At 41.3% G+C, this 14,513-nt stretch overlaps 1 protein-coding gene across 2 annotated transcripts in view; it reads right to left on the bottom strand.

Annotated features, from left to right (window-relative positions):
- UBR5 (ubiquitin protein ligase E3 component n-recognin 5) overlaps positions 1-13,853 on the bottom strand; it is a 90,885-nt gene extending 77,032 nt beyond the window's left edge. For both annotated transcript variants that reach the window (XM_056854609.1, XM_056854610.1), the window contains exons 1-4: positions 13,722-13,853; positions 1,465-1,509; positions 864-945; positions 647-723 (exon numbers count right to left, since the gene is read on the bottom strand). In XM_056854609.1, the coding sequence (XP_056710587.1) occupies positions 647-723; positions 864-945; positions 1,465-1,509; positions 13,722-13,783 (266 nt within the window). In that variant the 5' untranslated portion in view covers positions 13,784-13,853. The remainder of the gene's footprint in view (positions 1-646; positions 724-863; positions 946-1,464; positions 1,510-13,721) is intronic.
- Positions 13,854-14,513: the final 660 nt, after the last annotated feature.

Below are 14,513 nucleotides of genomic sequence, written 5' to 3'. Positions count from 1 at the left end.
ACAAAGCCTGGAATCCCAGCCTTAAATTCTCAGGGACTCAGTCTGGTAACACACCAGCTTAAGCAACACCCTTGGGGAACCTTCAAATTTAGCTGCAGGACATGACCTCTAATAGTAATAATAAAAGAAATAGACAAAGCATGCAAAGCACACCAAACACATTTGCTTCGTGACAAAATTATTTCTCAAAAATAAACCTTGCATATTAGCAGCCGTTACCCTTGCTGAATACGTCTAAATGAATGAATATGCATTGTTATACATAATATATTTGTGAATAAATGCAAAATCAAGACCCTTCTTTAAATCCAAACTTTAATCTCACAGCAGTGACAAAAAGATATAGATCCAGAAGGGATGTCCTGGCAGGTGGCACCACTACAAAGACGATGGTAATCTGAGGCTTGGATACTTGGGTACTTGATTCAGAAATCACATTTTGATGGAATGCTTGTATTACTGTGAGTATTGTACGATGCAGTTCTGATTATTGGCCTGGCCTTTATTTTTACCCAGGAACTCTACATCCACCATCAGTCTGATAAACTGAGATACCTGATTAATAGCTCAAAATCATTATTACTTTACAAAACATAAAATGATTAAAAGGTAGATACCTGATGAATAAAGGGGAAAAAATTCTTACCCATCATTATTATCTGGTTTACCCAATTCCAATCTGTCAGGCTGAACTAAAAAGCCAATCCTGCAGACTCTACCATCCTAGATTTAAAACAAGAAAGAAATGTACAATACTGAAACAAACATGGGGGGGGATCAAGTTGGTCTAATGGACGTTGGGAAAATTAGGTTTCACTATATAACCATAAGACTGTTGTCTGAACATATTTTGAGCAATTTACCTCAAGAAGAAATGCAGCATGATTTGGTCCCACCACACACTGTTTAATAGTAGCCTGTTCCAATACATTCAAAGGGGGGTGGCTGAAAATAAAAAGTGAGCATGTGTAACATTTTTAAAGACTCTTTACTCTGAGAAATAAAAAAATAAGTGGCATATGGAATGTACAATGAATTTAGATACAACATCTGAAAATGACTAAAATGTACACTAGTTGCAACAACTGACGTATTTTCAGTCATTAAAAACAGAAAATGAAGAACAAAATCTTTGAAGTGATCAAGGAACATTATATTTCAATGTAACCCACCAGCTAATGTTTTCCAAGCAATTTATCCACATGTGGCTCTCTGTATTTATTTATACTTGCTTTTTGCATATATCCTGCATACCTCCTTCTTTTAACAAATCAATTACCAAAGGTTTTTCCATATGCAGATCAGAAGGAGTTTGAGGAGAGGGCAGCAGTCCACCTTTAACTCTGCCCATTCCAACTGTGTGATTCAATTCTGATGTTATCAATACTAAAATATAACAACATGAACACTAAACATTTCTTTCATATTATTTCCCATGATAGTACCGCATCTATTGCACCTCACCTGTTTAAGTTGTATTTGTTGAGCTTCTCTGAAACTTCCCTTAACCTGCAAGATAAAACAAAACTTCTTTGAGAATTTACAAAATGCTTCTGTTAAGCAGCAGGTTTTTTGCTACAGTTTAGGTCAAGAGATTTGTTTATAATGATATAACTAACTTTCAAAAGCCAAGGATGGGAGGGCTTAGTATAGTTCCAGTGGTCAGGAAGTAGGGAGATTTTTTCATTGCACATAGTATGCAATGGCTGTCAACATAAATATATTTAAAAACAGATTACTAAGCCAAAAATATAAGAACCACTTATCTAGTTGTAGTACTGAGAGAAGGTAGTCAACATCAAACATTATATGCAAAAGGTTAAATAGTGTTTTCTGTGGCTACTCATGGAAGTTGCCTTCCTTCCTTCCTCAGTGTGCACAAATGCACTTGTTTGTGCAATGAACAACTTTGTTGAACTCCACAAAGTTCTGTACTGGAAACAAGAAGGCAGAACCTGTAAATACACACACATATAAAAATAGTCTCTTTATAGCTGTGAGGGCTCTTGTGTTGCAAATCAATCATGCTAGATGGGCTAAAGGTGGGATATGAAGCATGAACAAGTCCCAGTGCTTGGACACAGTCAGGCTGGTACATGGTATATTTGCCTTCTTTTGCTATTATTTAAATGATTGAATCGTTTAATTGAATCATACAATAAATGATCGAATCATGTCATACAATTAAATCAAAAATCTCTCCCCCCAAAAAATCCAGAAATTTTTGTGGTGCAAATTTTCCCAGAAAACCCATACCACTGAATATGCCTACACAGCCCTTCTTTTGAATATGTGAGGATACAAAGAATGGCCAACTAGCCGCCTGTGAGGCACACTCAGCTTTTATCCTGCTTCTGTCTGGCACCCCTATTAGCTACGCATGCCAAGCATACTGTACAAGGTACCACTCATTACCTAGAAGGCTCCTTCCTACTAGAAAATGAGAAATTGCCCTAGATGTCTCTATCAGTAGCACTGCTGTCAAAAAGGCTCCACAAAGGCAGCAGGGCTACCAGTTCAAAAGCAGCACACCATCTGATCATTTAGATGCTGCTAAGACAATATCCCATTTTGCAGTAGAAGGGGCACCTTCTGGATCATTCTTCAGGGAGATGCCAACTCCCCTATCCCAAGTTACTAGGAAAGGAATGCAACGTCATGCCCAGCCCCTGAGCAGCTTAGCTTGAGAGAGACCCAACAGCCTTGCTAATGAAAACTACCCACCCATGCTTAAGTACCAGTATTTTACAATGCAGTACTTCATTATGAAGAAGAGAAAACTTAAATGTACACATCTTGTAACAGCAGAAAGAGAATCAAGTACATTAATGACCACTACTGCATGTTTCTATAAGATCAATGCCATCTAATGCTGTTTGGAAAATTAGGCCCTTGGGAATTTAAGGTTTAGCTACAGGCAGGAAATATACTATATGATATTTTGGTCTGCCCTAATAAAAATCATGGCTTTTGGATTTACACTAACACTGCATTACCACGGATCAGTCATGGATTTAGAGGTGTAAAATTTCCACAAATTTTGAAGCCACAGAAAAAGCTTGGGTTTTTTTTTTTCTGTGTGTTTTCTGGAAAAAATAGAAATTTCGGGGGGGGGGAAAGTAAAATATTCAATACCTACTTCCCTATCAAACCTAAACTTTTTATTACTTTAAAATGCACCACTTGTAACTTATATTGTACTATTTGTCATAATTATGGAATTTAAAAGTTCAAATGTCTGTCTTCTATAAACCAAATCAACATTTATTACGATCAAGAGATCAGCCAACAATTTAACAGCACAGTTTATATACCAATGTAAAATTAATATACAAAGATCAAAATTCATCATCTTATTGGCTGTAATTAATTATTCCTAACGGTTATTAAAAAGTATGGAATGTTTTCTTATGTACAAAGTCTTAGCACTGAATTTGGCCGCTTTAGATGTGGTCTCATTGGAGCAGTCTGCAAGGAGGAGATATGTGTTGAATTTTTCAGATCTTCCTGGGAACTTGGATAGAGTAGGGGTGAGATATGGGGAACAGATGTCTTTAGAGAAAGGACAATAATATAATAACACATGCTCCACTGTTTCAACTGTGTTCAGTTGGCAGGAATACAGACGTTGAGAGTAGGGGATACGCAATTATCTCCCTTCTAATAGCACTGAGGGCAGGCAACTGAAATGGGCTAGGGTCAAAGCTCTGTTGTATTTGAGGAATTCTAAAGCATAAAGATAGTTTGCCAGTACAAAGTATGACTATGATTCCCTACCACTGGCCAGAGGTATGTCTGAGCTCTATCAACTTGAAGAGCTGCATCCCAGATTCATTATTTAAGTATATCTTTGGCTCCCAGGAACCCAAGATGGCATATTGCTAATGGGGAGAAGCTGAGAAATTGTATTTTATTCTTAACCAGATTCACCTAACTTGAGCGGTAGCTATCCGATAGAATTAAGGGGTAGCTTTCTATAAGAAAAACTGTGCCGCAAACTGATGTACCCTGTGCTATCTTAGACACGTATCTTAATTTTTCTTATCTGAAAGGTAGGGAAAATAAAAATTGAAGGCAGAAAACAACTTCTAGAACTATCAAAAGAAAGCATATTACTTGGATAGAAACACACAATAGGCAAGACATTTAGTTTGGCCCTCAGGCAGCAAGTACTGGGAAAGTCCTCTCTCTAGCTAAGATACTAGGGAGCTGCTGCCAGTTAAGAGCTGACAGCCCTGTGTTAGAGACACCAGTGGTTTGGGCTCTGTATGAGGCAACTTTATATGTTCAACAGTGACATAAAAGCCTTGAGATATTTTGGTTCTGTAACAGAATTTATAGTATTTATAGTATAATTTATAATTTATAGTATAATTTATACTTTAAAACTTATTGCTTTAAAATTCCAGATGGTATTATAATCATGCGTTTTAGAAAAATAACTGAAAAAGCAACCAAGTTAACATGCAGCTGATTGGATGTCAGGCTCCCTCTTTAAAAAAAAAACACTTAGAAAGGTGAAGGTTACCTGCCCCGATAGATGAGAATTTAGAAAATATATACAATGTAAGTCTGCTCAAGTCCTACGCATAAGAAAATAACAGCATCACAGATGCTCCATTAGCAGCTCTCCAAATTCTTAGCTTACAAAACAGCAAAGGTTTAGTAACTTTTAGGTTCATAATGTATGTGGTTTTATTCTTTTCTCACCACTACTTTATATAGATAAGCATATTTTTGATAAAATAAGAGTCCTTACCAAACAGACTCCTAGTCTTCAACGCACTTGCCTCACATAAAACACAACAGAAAAACAGATGTGAAGCAGTTAATGACCACTGGATTAAGGTTGTAGTAAGATAGATTTCTAGTAGTAAGTTGTAGTAAGACAGATTTCTCTAAAATTTCAGCAAATAAAAGTGATAACCTTGGAAAGAGCCTAGTTTTTGTAAACAAGGGAAAGAGCACTGCACGCAAACGGTCAGGCAATAAAACTGCCAAGAATTATTTAAAGCAGCCTTGCAACTGTCTAAATATTAGCCCATCAATTCACAATAGCCTTCTTTCACACATTCAGCCTGAAAAGTCTTACAAGACATACAGAACTTAAGGCAACACTACATGGAACCTCCACATCTAATCCTGTGAAATAGACCGTTAGCTAAACTCCTGCTGGCAGGATTTTTTTTATTAGAAACCCATTCTGCTATTGCACCCTCCCGGAGTCAGCTAGAAATACAGAATGGGAGGCAGCCCTTGTCAGGTCCATCATTCTGAAGTTCATCCATCAAAGCCTGAATGCATGGATGGACTGCCTTCCTCGCCCCTTGAAGGAAAAGTGTGATGTTCTCTTTAGCTAACCTTAAACCACGACTTCAGTTTTATTTTGTGGTTCTGTATTTTTCACACCCAAATCCCCGCTGTGTTGCTTTTTGTGTTTGCCTTCTGCCTCTTATGAGTGCTCTGGACTTGGTGATTCATATGTGCCTTGGCTGTGATGATGTTCACTCTGATGGAGGCACTGAGATGCTTTACTTGCACTGCAAAATACATCAGCACTAGGGAAACAGACTTCAGTTCCATAAAACTGATGCTACAGAACCAGTGTGGTATAATGGTCAGAATGTCAGACTAGAATCTGGGAGATCCAGGTCCGCCATGGAAGTTTGCTGGCTGATCTTCAGCCAGTCACACTCTCAGCCTAACCTACCTTGCAGGGTTCTTGTGACAATAAAATGGAGGAGAGGAGAACAATCTAAGCTTCTGTGGATTCACATCAGGGAGAAAGGTAGGGTTTAACATAAATACATGTGGTCTTAGCATCATTCCTCAAACCTTCTATCTAAATGGTCATGTTGTGGCCTTCTCCTCCTATCAGGCTCACGTTGGTTGTGATATGATAGGTATCCCTGATTTGAAAAGGTCTGCCTCTGGATGTGCCAGGGTCCCAACCCTGGTTGATCCTATGTGAACATTTTTTAACAGTTTTTGGGTGCCTCCGCAAAATACCTGCCATGAGAACTAGAGTCAATCACAAAAGGTTGCCCCAGGCATCATCCTATGATACCAGCAGCTATTTCTGAATGGATGCTCCCTACTGACACAAAGGCGCCTCCTGGGCTTTTCTGAAGCCCTCCTGCTCTGAAAAGGTCGACAAAAGCCAGGACTGACTCTTTGCCTTGGGGAAGAAGGAAGTGGGTGCCAGGAAACATATCAGCAGTTCGGCACCTTCGGGTTGGAACAAGAAGCCTCTTCTTGATATTTATATGGAGTTCATTAAAACACTGGAGGGGCCCCTCTACTTTTACTTATTTAATTTATACCCTACCATTCTTCCCAATGAGGAGCCAAAGAAGCTTACACCATTCTCCTCTCCTCCATTTTATCCTTCTGATGCGCTTTGCTCTTCAATATGAAACTATATCAGTAAATCATCCATAAAAGGGAGGATGCGATGACCTCAGGATCCAACTAACCTCTACAACCACCATTAACTTTGTGAAGAACCAGGATGTACAAGCTAGGCCAAACAAAGAACATTTGAAATGGTGTCCCCTGCAGGGAAACCTTAGAAATCTCCTATAAGATGGGATGGTGAGAATTAATGGAAGCCTCTGTTGTTGGAGAACTGAATCTCACTATCCTAATTACAAATGTGGGGTCTAGGATGTCTCTCTGGTCTCCATTATTCTGAGGAACTGTGAAGAAAACAGAACACACACAGGATACATTTTCCCATTATGGCACCTGCTCCTATCACTTTGGTGCCCAAGAGACTGTTCACGTATTTGCTGTGCAAATCCCAAGATGCATTTGCTGTGCGCTTCCTTTGGTAAGCCAACATGGGAGAGATAAGAAACTGTTCAGAGGAAGACTGTATAACCCTAATGAGTCACCTCTTGTCTGAGTCTCTGACTCAGAGGTCTGACAAAGAATTTAGCAAGACTCTCTGAAACTGCTGTTGTCTCCTCCCCACTGGGTGGAAGATCCACTAAAATCATGCCAAATCCTTGAAGTCCTGAATGGGTAAATATGACTACCTATGTTTAATAGGCCTAGCATAATTTAGATAATTTATCTTGAAATTAGAATGAGCAGGAGGTTAAAATGGCCCAGTCAGGGCTATAGGGCCACTTCAATGGTATTTCCAGTTAGCCATGTATTTTTACTCCTTTTCCTAGGCTTCCTTGTAGTTAACTCTTTCAATTAATTGCTTAATTTGTTACAATTAAAATTATGGAGTCTTCCTTGCCAATACAGCATTTGCTGACTGATATAGAGACCCAATTTTCGACAAAGACTCTAGCTTTGTGAGTTCATAATGCTAGACCACTCTTGAGGTCAACTGTGCCCATTAAGGAACCTTTACCATCCTTTGAGACAACTGTATCTGAAATCAGAGCAACTACTGGCATATCTACCAAAGGTGTGAGTCAGGTTAGCAGCTCTAGAAATAAAGGAATACATTTTCCTAGCATGTCCTGAGCTAAAACTGGAGGCAAGGTTCATTAGTTCAAAAATTTGAATGCAGGCAAACAAGAGTTCTGGGCTCTATGGAAGAGCACACTGGTCTCCCAAGCCCATCCTGGGATCCTTCTTTAAGAGAAGTTCCATATTATCAGACAGCTCTGAAACGGTCATTGCCCTAATTATAAAAAGAAGTAGGTCCTGCTGTGAAAAGAACCTATTTTTTATATTTTCTCTCATCTAATAGCTCTCCTCTCTTCCTTATCAGACATCAGGTCAAGTACTCTGAATCAAAGTGGCTATCTGTTCCTGCTCGTTAAGCGGTCCTAGGCTTTGCTGCTTGATGAAAGGCCTTAGTCAGCCTGGCAGGCATTGAGGGAGAGGGGTGCCTTGTATCCTTCCATTAGTTCTGTGTGCTTAGATAGTAGCCATTCCTGTTGCATTATTAGATTATCTAGAAGAGTGGTTCCCAGTCTTTTCAAGTATGAGGACACCCTTTTAACATCAAAAAATTTGGACTGTCCGCACATGATAGCAATTGTACTATTAGTACCTGCTGACTGAGAAAATACATAATGACAAAATACATCAAAATGGCAAAGCTTAGTGCTCATATGATTTGCAGATCCCTTGGAATAACCCCATGCCCCCTCAAGAGTACTCAACCCCAAGTTAGTAACCACTGATGTAACCCATGGCTCTGCTGTGTTCCTCCCCCTTTGATCCTATGTATTGGTCAATTCATTATTATATTCCTCTGGCATAATTAGAGTTGTGAAGGCTCAGGAAAAAAGGAAAATTTGGGTAAAAGTCCCCCCCCTCATATTTTACATGGGCTTTTTTCAATTTTTCTAATGGAAAAATTGGGGAAGGGGGCTGGACAAAACACCTATGAAATATTTTCTTTTAGAATGAGTAAAATGCTTCTTAAGGCAACATTTTCACTCTTATAACGCATAGCATGAAAAAGTCTGAGGACTTCTGAGTGAAAAAACGTATCTTACAAAGCATTTCACTCATTCAAAATGTACAGCAGGAAAAAGTCTTAGGACTTTCTCATTGTTTCCAAAGAAAATTTGACAAATTTTAGGGAACACTTAAAAAAAACCTCATACTATGGACAAATACAAGAACTTTTTTGTTTAAATGTAAATAATTTGGCCAATAATTAATGCTACAATGTGTTTAATGATAATACATTACAGCAGCATTTGGTCAGCTCCAATAACAGTGCTACACATTACGGAAAACGTTACTGAAAACCATTTTCTTTCCCCCCCGCCCCAACATATAGTGTCACATAATAGGCTGTTTCTATGCTCCTGCTTAGAGACGGGGTTTCTGAAGTTATGCAATGCTGTAATCAAATCTAAATGTACTTTACTGTTTTAAGAACATAAAATGCATTATGTGCAAAGAAGGGTCAAACTAGACCTGTTAACAGACATACTGCAAACCTATGGAAGCTAGCCCCTCCCCCAAGGGAAGGCAGAAGAGTTGCCACCTCAGGCCCAATCTAGCCAGCCAGGTGGTTCGGAAGAATACTATGGTCAATAGTACTGAACACTGCTATAGAGTCCAGGAAGGAACATAAACAATGAACTCTCCTGTACATTTCCCAGTGTAGAACATCTACCAAGGTAACCAAGGTTATGTATTCCATTTCAGTCTGGTTTCTGCCCAGGCACCAGATCAAGGTTAGCAGTATCATCCAGACATCTCTGCAAGGATCATGTCTACACCACTAGGTTGAACAAGCTGGAAGGCATCTGTATTAAAACTAAGTAAGAGGAAATCTGAGAAACAAACACACTCCTATTTATAAACCCAGTGGTTCCCAACTTTAAATGAATGTGAGTGATTTTTGTCTAACAAATGCCTTACAAATTGGACTACTAAGAGCTCTTCCGATGCCTCTTACAGATCTAGACATCACAAGACTTGAACTATCTGGATCCATCAGTTTCTACCTCAGTAAGTAACATCCTTGAAAATATGAGCATAACTCACGTTTATTTCTTAAATCAGTGTCACATATCCATAGTGGTGATTTTGAGCTTTCACTTCAGCCTCACAGATTTCTGAAAATGTAAGGTCTCCATAAAAAGCAGCATCTCAATCATTTCATGTTAACTTGTCCCTTGACCATTATGTTCTTACATTAAGAAGTTTATTTCAACAGGTGCAGTCAACAGAGGAATTTGCAATGTGACAGGTTGCATGGTTTAAAAAACACAACAAAGCCCTGCCACCAGGCTGTAAGAACAATATGCTGAGCAGACACCTAACTTAGGACCCAATACATTAAGATGTTGTGTATTCTGCACTTTTTAAAAATACTTTCACATAGCACTAAGAGCACTGAATGTTCAGCAGTGCGGAGCTAATATTGCCATTGTTAATATTAGCACCATTAATTCTTAGATTTAGGTGTTCTGCAGCAGTGTATACTATTTGTATACACTGCAGAGATACTATTTTTAAAATTACTTCGAAAGCCTTTCACGTATTCTGAAAGAGAAAATATTGTTTAATGGGGGTTTTTCCTGCCTAATTCTTGCTAAAATTTCCAGTAGGACAATTCCTCAGAAAAAAGGGGGGAGGGGATTACCACACACCATTCAGTATTCAAAATATTTTAAAAGTATTATCAGTGGACCTTATAACACTTCCATAAAATACACCAGGGTTAGTTCACCATCCCACAGTTCGAAAGGTGGGGGCCTGAGGCTGAGTGACTTTCCTAAGGCCAACTAGTAAGTTTGTGGCAGAGATGAGATTTCAATTTGAAAAGTTCCCAGATCACAGTTCATTCTCCTTGCCATAGATTATACTAGCTCCGGTTCTTGGCCTTTACTACTCTATTGCTGGTACACATAAACATCATGAAATTACTGCAGAAAATAAATGATACCGTGATGTTAGGGGAAAGGGGAACTTATTGATAGGAGGTGCTCTCTTCAGTGATAGCACCTGGTCTTTCAGATTTAGGAACAAAACTGAGTATTATAAATGAAACAGCAGTTTCACATTTACCAAGTTTGTTTAAGTACATTTCCTGCATGTTCTAATTTATCCCTTTTTACACTGAGAGCACCTGCTCCCCCCACCCCCAGTGACAGAGTAACAGCATAACTTAACAGCCTAATCCTAACACTTGCTTATCCAGCAAGCAGGCCTATAAAATATGACACACTGACTGCTCACCAGCCAAGGTCACAGAGTCTGATATTACATCAGTGTTAAAGGAAAGCTATAAAAAATATTACAGCCAGGCTGTAATACCAATCTGTTTGGCTCTTCAAGATTCTATACATCAAAACACCACAGTTAAAAAATCATCATGGCCCCACAAACAGAAGCAGAAGGCAGGAACAAGTGGGGTTACCAGCCCCCAGTTCTTCTACATCCTATTCCACTGTCTTCCAGTTGTGAAAAACAACTGAAGTCTTTCTTACTTTGGCAAGTGGAGAAGAGCCAGGTGCCAACTTCCTACTGGGGAAAGAGTTAAAGGGCTTAAGTACAGACAAAGCTTGCTTTTTTCAAACTGTTAAATATAGCCCAGATTTTCTTTCTCAAATTACCATGACGGCACATGTCACAAGTATTAGGGAAAAACATTTTTATTCAAAAACAACTTTTTGTAGAACAAATATACCCAAAAGATAAAATTAATCTTACTCATCTGTCTCTGGCTTCATGAGATGAAGATACAAATTGTTTTGTTTTTATATGGCAGTGAGCAAGCACTCAAAATAAGCTGTTCCAGCTACAGTCAGATTCTGACCATTAATTTGAGAAACCAAGTTTGACAGTAATCAAATGTAAAAAAAAGACATGAAACAAGACACAGTCCACCTTTGTGAACATTTGTTCATAAATCTATAGCAGCAATACATCATAATGCATCAGCGCTATCCATATACATAAGTAAATCCATTTTATTGATTTATTTCAACTTTCAATTCACAAACAATTCGTATACTTCTAACACACTGAAAATTTATAAATTAATCATTCGTATCTGAGAAGCTGCAACAATGGTTTCCTGCCATCTTAGAAGGGGTTTCTGCTCATTAAAATGCCACTTGTTAAGGAGTGCCTCAGAAGAATATTAGATAACATTTGTTTTTACCATTACAGTTTCATTTATATTCTTCGGTCTTTAACAGAAAATATTAGGTGTATTTATGAAGTTATAATGGTAAAAATTACATGGTCGGACACAAAATACTACAAGAAAAGCAGTGTATATGTAGAAAATATTCAGGATGTTAGCATAAGAACAGCATAAACTCACATTCAGAGAACATTGCAACTCCTCAGCTGCAGTTATGACAGTATTTACTAGCAAGAAAATCCCACTCTCAGTGGGATTTACCACTCTCAGTGGGATTTACCACTGCATGAAGATATTTAGGACCTAGTTATGGTTGAAGTTCCAAAAACTGTGAGGAATGCCTCTCACTGTAAACAACATGCTATGTTCCTAGGTATAATGGAGGCTGCAAACATCTGAGGTACTTACTGTCTGAGCAGCACATGGTACATGCTGCAATGTAAAATGTGTCACCAGGTCATTCAGAAGGAAGAAACCACACCCCACTAGCAAATTTTAAATTGCAGCCCTTTTCTCATCTAATGTCAGACACTTAATAGTATGCATGAGGAGCAATTCCCAAACCAAACCAATTTTTTTCCACTAGATAACTTGCTTCTCTGTTTCCAATAATGCAATCTTGAGCACAATTACATCTAAGACCACTGTTAAGGATTTCACTGCAACAGTATCTTTTCAGTATTGTTATTTCATATTTACGTTACCAAAACACCACACTGACCCCATTCATTTGCATGTATAACAGCAACCCAGAGAGTCCAGGTAGAAAAATGTAAATATTTATTTGATGAGAGCAAAATGGTCACAGAATTACTTTCAGGGTTATACACAGAAATTGATAATTAAAATAAATATTTTCAATTGCTAGAGATTTAATATTTCCATTATCCTCCTAAGCTAATTCACTCAGTAGTTCCCAGGCTACCTACCCACACACCCCCAACCCATTCAATCAAAATCATTTCCACGATAACGTCTCTGCCATCTGCCTAAACACTTCCATAAGCACTGGACAAAATTAACATTAATTTGTCACATCTTTTTCACCACCAACATGCTCCGGCGACGCCTCCCTTAAAATCACGCTCCGTTCAAAACACACTTTTGCTCCTTTCTGCTCTCTCCCCTACAATTGCAGGGGCTCCTAGATAAGGTCAGGAAAGTTCTTTCCCATCTGTGCAGTTCTTGATAAGGCCCTCTGAAACATTCCAGAAAAGCAAAGCGAGGGGAGAGTGAGATCGGGGCCAAGACATCGACGATCCCTCGGTTTTAAAACCAGGGAACATGACGCTTAGCGTGCGATGCTCCACGTCGCCACACTGGAACCAGAGGATGAAAACCAGCCACTGAAGTCCTGCTGGCGAGGAACACCCAGCCCGCCTCACTATTTAGGGCGGGGGGGCACAGTCACATAACGCCCCCCCCAGTCCAATCCGATGCACGATCAATCAGAAAAAGATAATTCACAGTGGGTCGCCGTGTTAGTCTGTCTGCAGTAGTAGAAAAGGGCAGGAGTCCAGCAGCACCTTCAAGACTAACAAAAATATTTCCTGGCAGGGTAGGAGCTTTCGTGAGCCACAGCTCACTTCTTCAGAATTTATATTTTTGTTAGTCTTTAAGGTGCTACTGGACTCTTGCTCTTTTCTACTAGAGATAATTCACAGTGGGTCGCCGTGTTAGTCTGTCTGCAGTAGTAGAAAAGGGCAGGAGTCCAGTAGCACCTTAAAGACTAACAAGAATATTTCCTGGCAGGGTATGCGCTTTCGTGAGCCGCAGCTCACTTCTTCAGATACCAATCAGAAAAAGGCCTGGCCTGAATAGGACCTGCTCTAAACCCCAGGACGGCCTCCTCCTCCTCCTGCACCCGCCTCCCACGACGAAGACATCCGTCCCCAAAGGGAAGGCGACACCCACGCGCCGATCCTTATTTACGCTCGCCTCCCGTGAGGTGGGGGTGGGGGGAAGAGCAGCAACCCACCCCCCACCTCGGGGGGTCCCTCCCGAGCCCCCTCCCCGCGTCCCACCTTCACTCCCGTCACCCAAACACGAGGGGCTCCTCCCCTCACGCCGCGGGGCTCCTCCTCGTCCCTCCCGCTCTCCCCCTCCGCCCGGGCTCGCCTCCCCTCCCTCTCACCGGTCATTGAGCTGGTCCTCGGTGCCCGGGAGCGGGTGCACCACGAAGTGGATCGATGTCATGTTTCGCTCCCCCTCCCCAGAGGGAGGCGGGCAGAGGCCGGGCGCGCAAGGAGGAAATGGATGGGGGGGGGGGAGGACGGACAAGGGGGGGGGCTTGGATGTCTCCTTCACAGAGTCTCGGGCACACTTCAGGAGCCTCCGCACCGTGCGGGGAAGGAACTGAGGCGGGGCGGCGCGGGGCCGGCTCGCGACAACGGGGAAGGGTTCGGTCAGCGCTCCGCTCTCACACGCGCCGCCATCTTAACTTCCAGTGCCCCCCCCCTCTCTCTTCCCTCCCTCCTTCCTTGCGGCGCGCCGGGGAGGGGAGGCGGGACGTCGCTGCTCCGGCAGCGAATGGCGCGCGGGAGCTCAGCCGCGAGACAGCGCCGTCGATGTCAGGCTGGCGCGGATTGGCCGGGGGAGAGGCGGCTCGGCGCGGTTGCGTCAGACGTGAAGTTTCAAGCGGAGACCGGGGAGGGGACGGACGGGAGAAGTCGCGTCGTGCGCGCGCCGCTTGTTTCCAGCACCCGGGGGGGGGGGAGGGTTGAGCGAGCAACAGCGCCACCTACTCCCAGGGGAAAGAAGTGCTCGAGTAGCTCGGTCTGTGAAGGGACGGGGAGGATGATGGATGGTCTTTCTTCCAGGAAGAGGCGGTTTCATGGACGGTTTAATCCGTTGGAGAACCAAGAGGCAAAAGCTCTTCCTGCGCCGGCTGTACCACTTTAGGTTGCCGGAAGAGGGTGTCTGAAGC

Source organism: Euleptes europaea, chromosome 8, assembly GCF_029931775.1.
Source record: "Euleptes europaea isolate rEulEur1 chromosome 8, rEulEur1.hap1, whole genome shotgun sequence".
Taxonomy (NCBI): domain Eukaryota; kingdom Metazoa; phylum Chordata; class Lepidosauria; order Squamata; family Sphaerodactylidae; genus Euleptes; species Euleptes europaea.
This window is presented reverse-complemented; position numbering and strand designations above follow the sequence as displayed.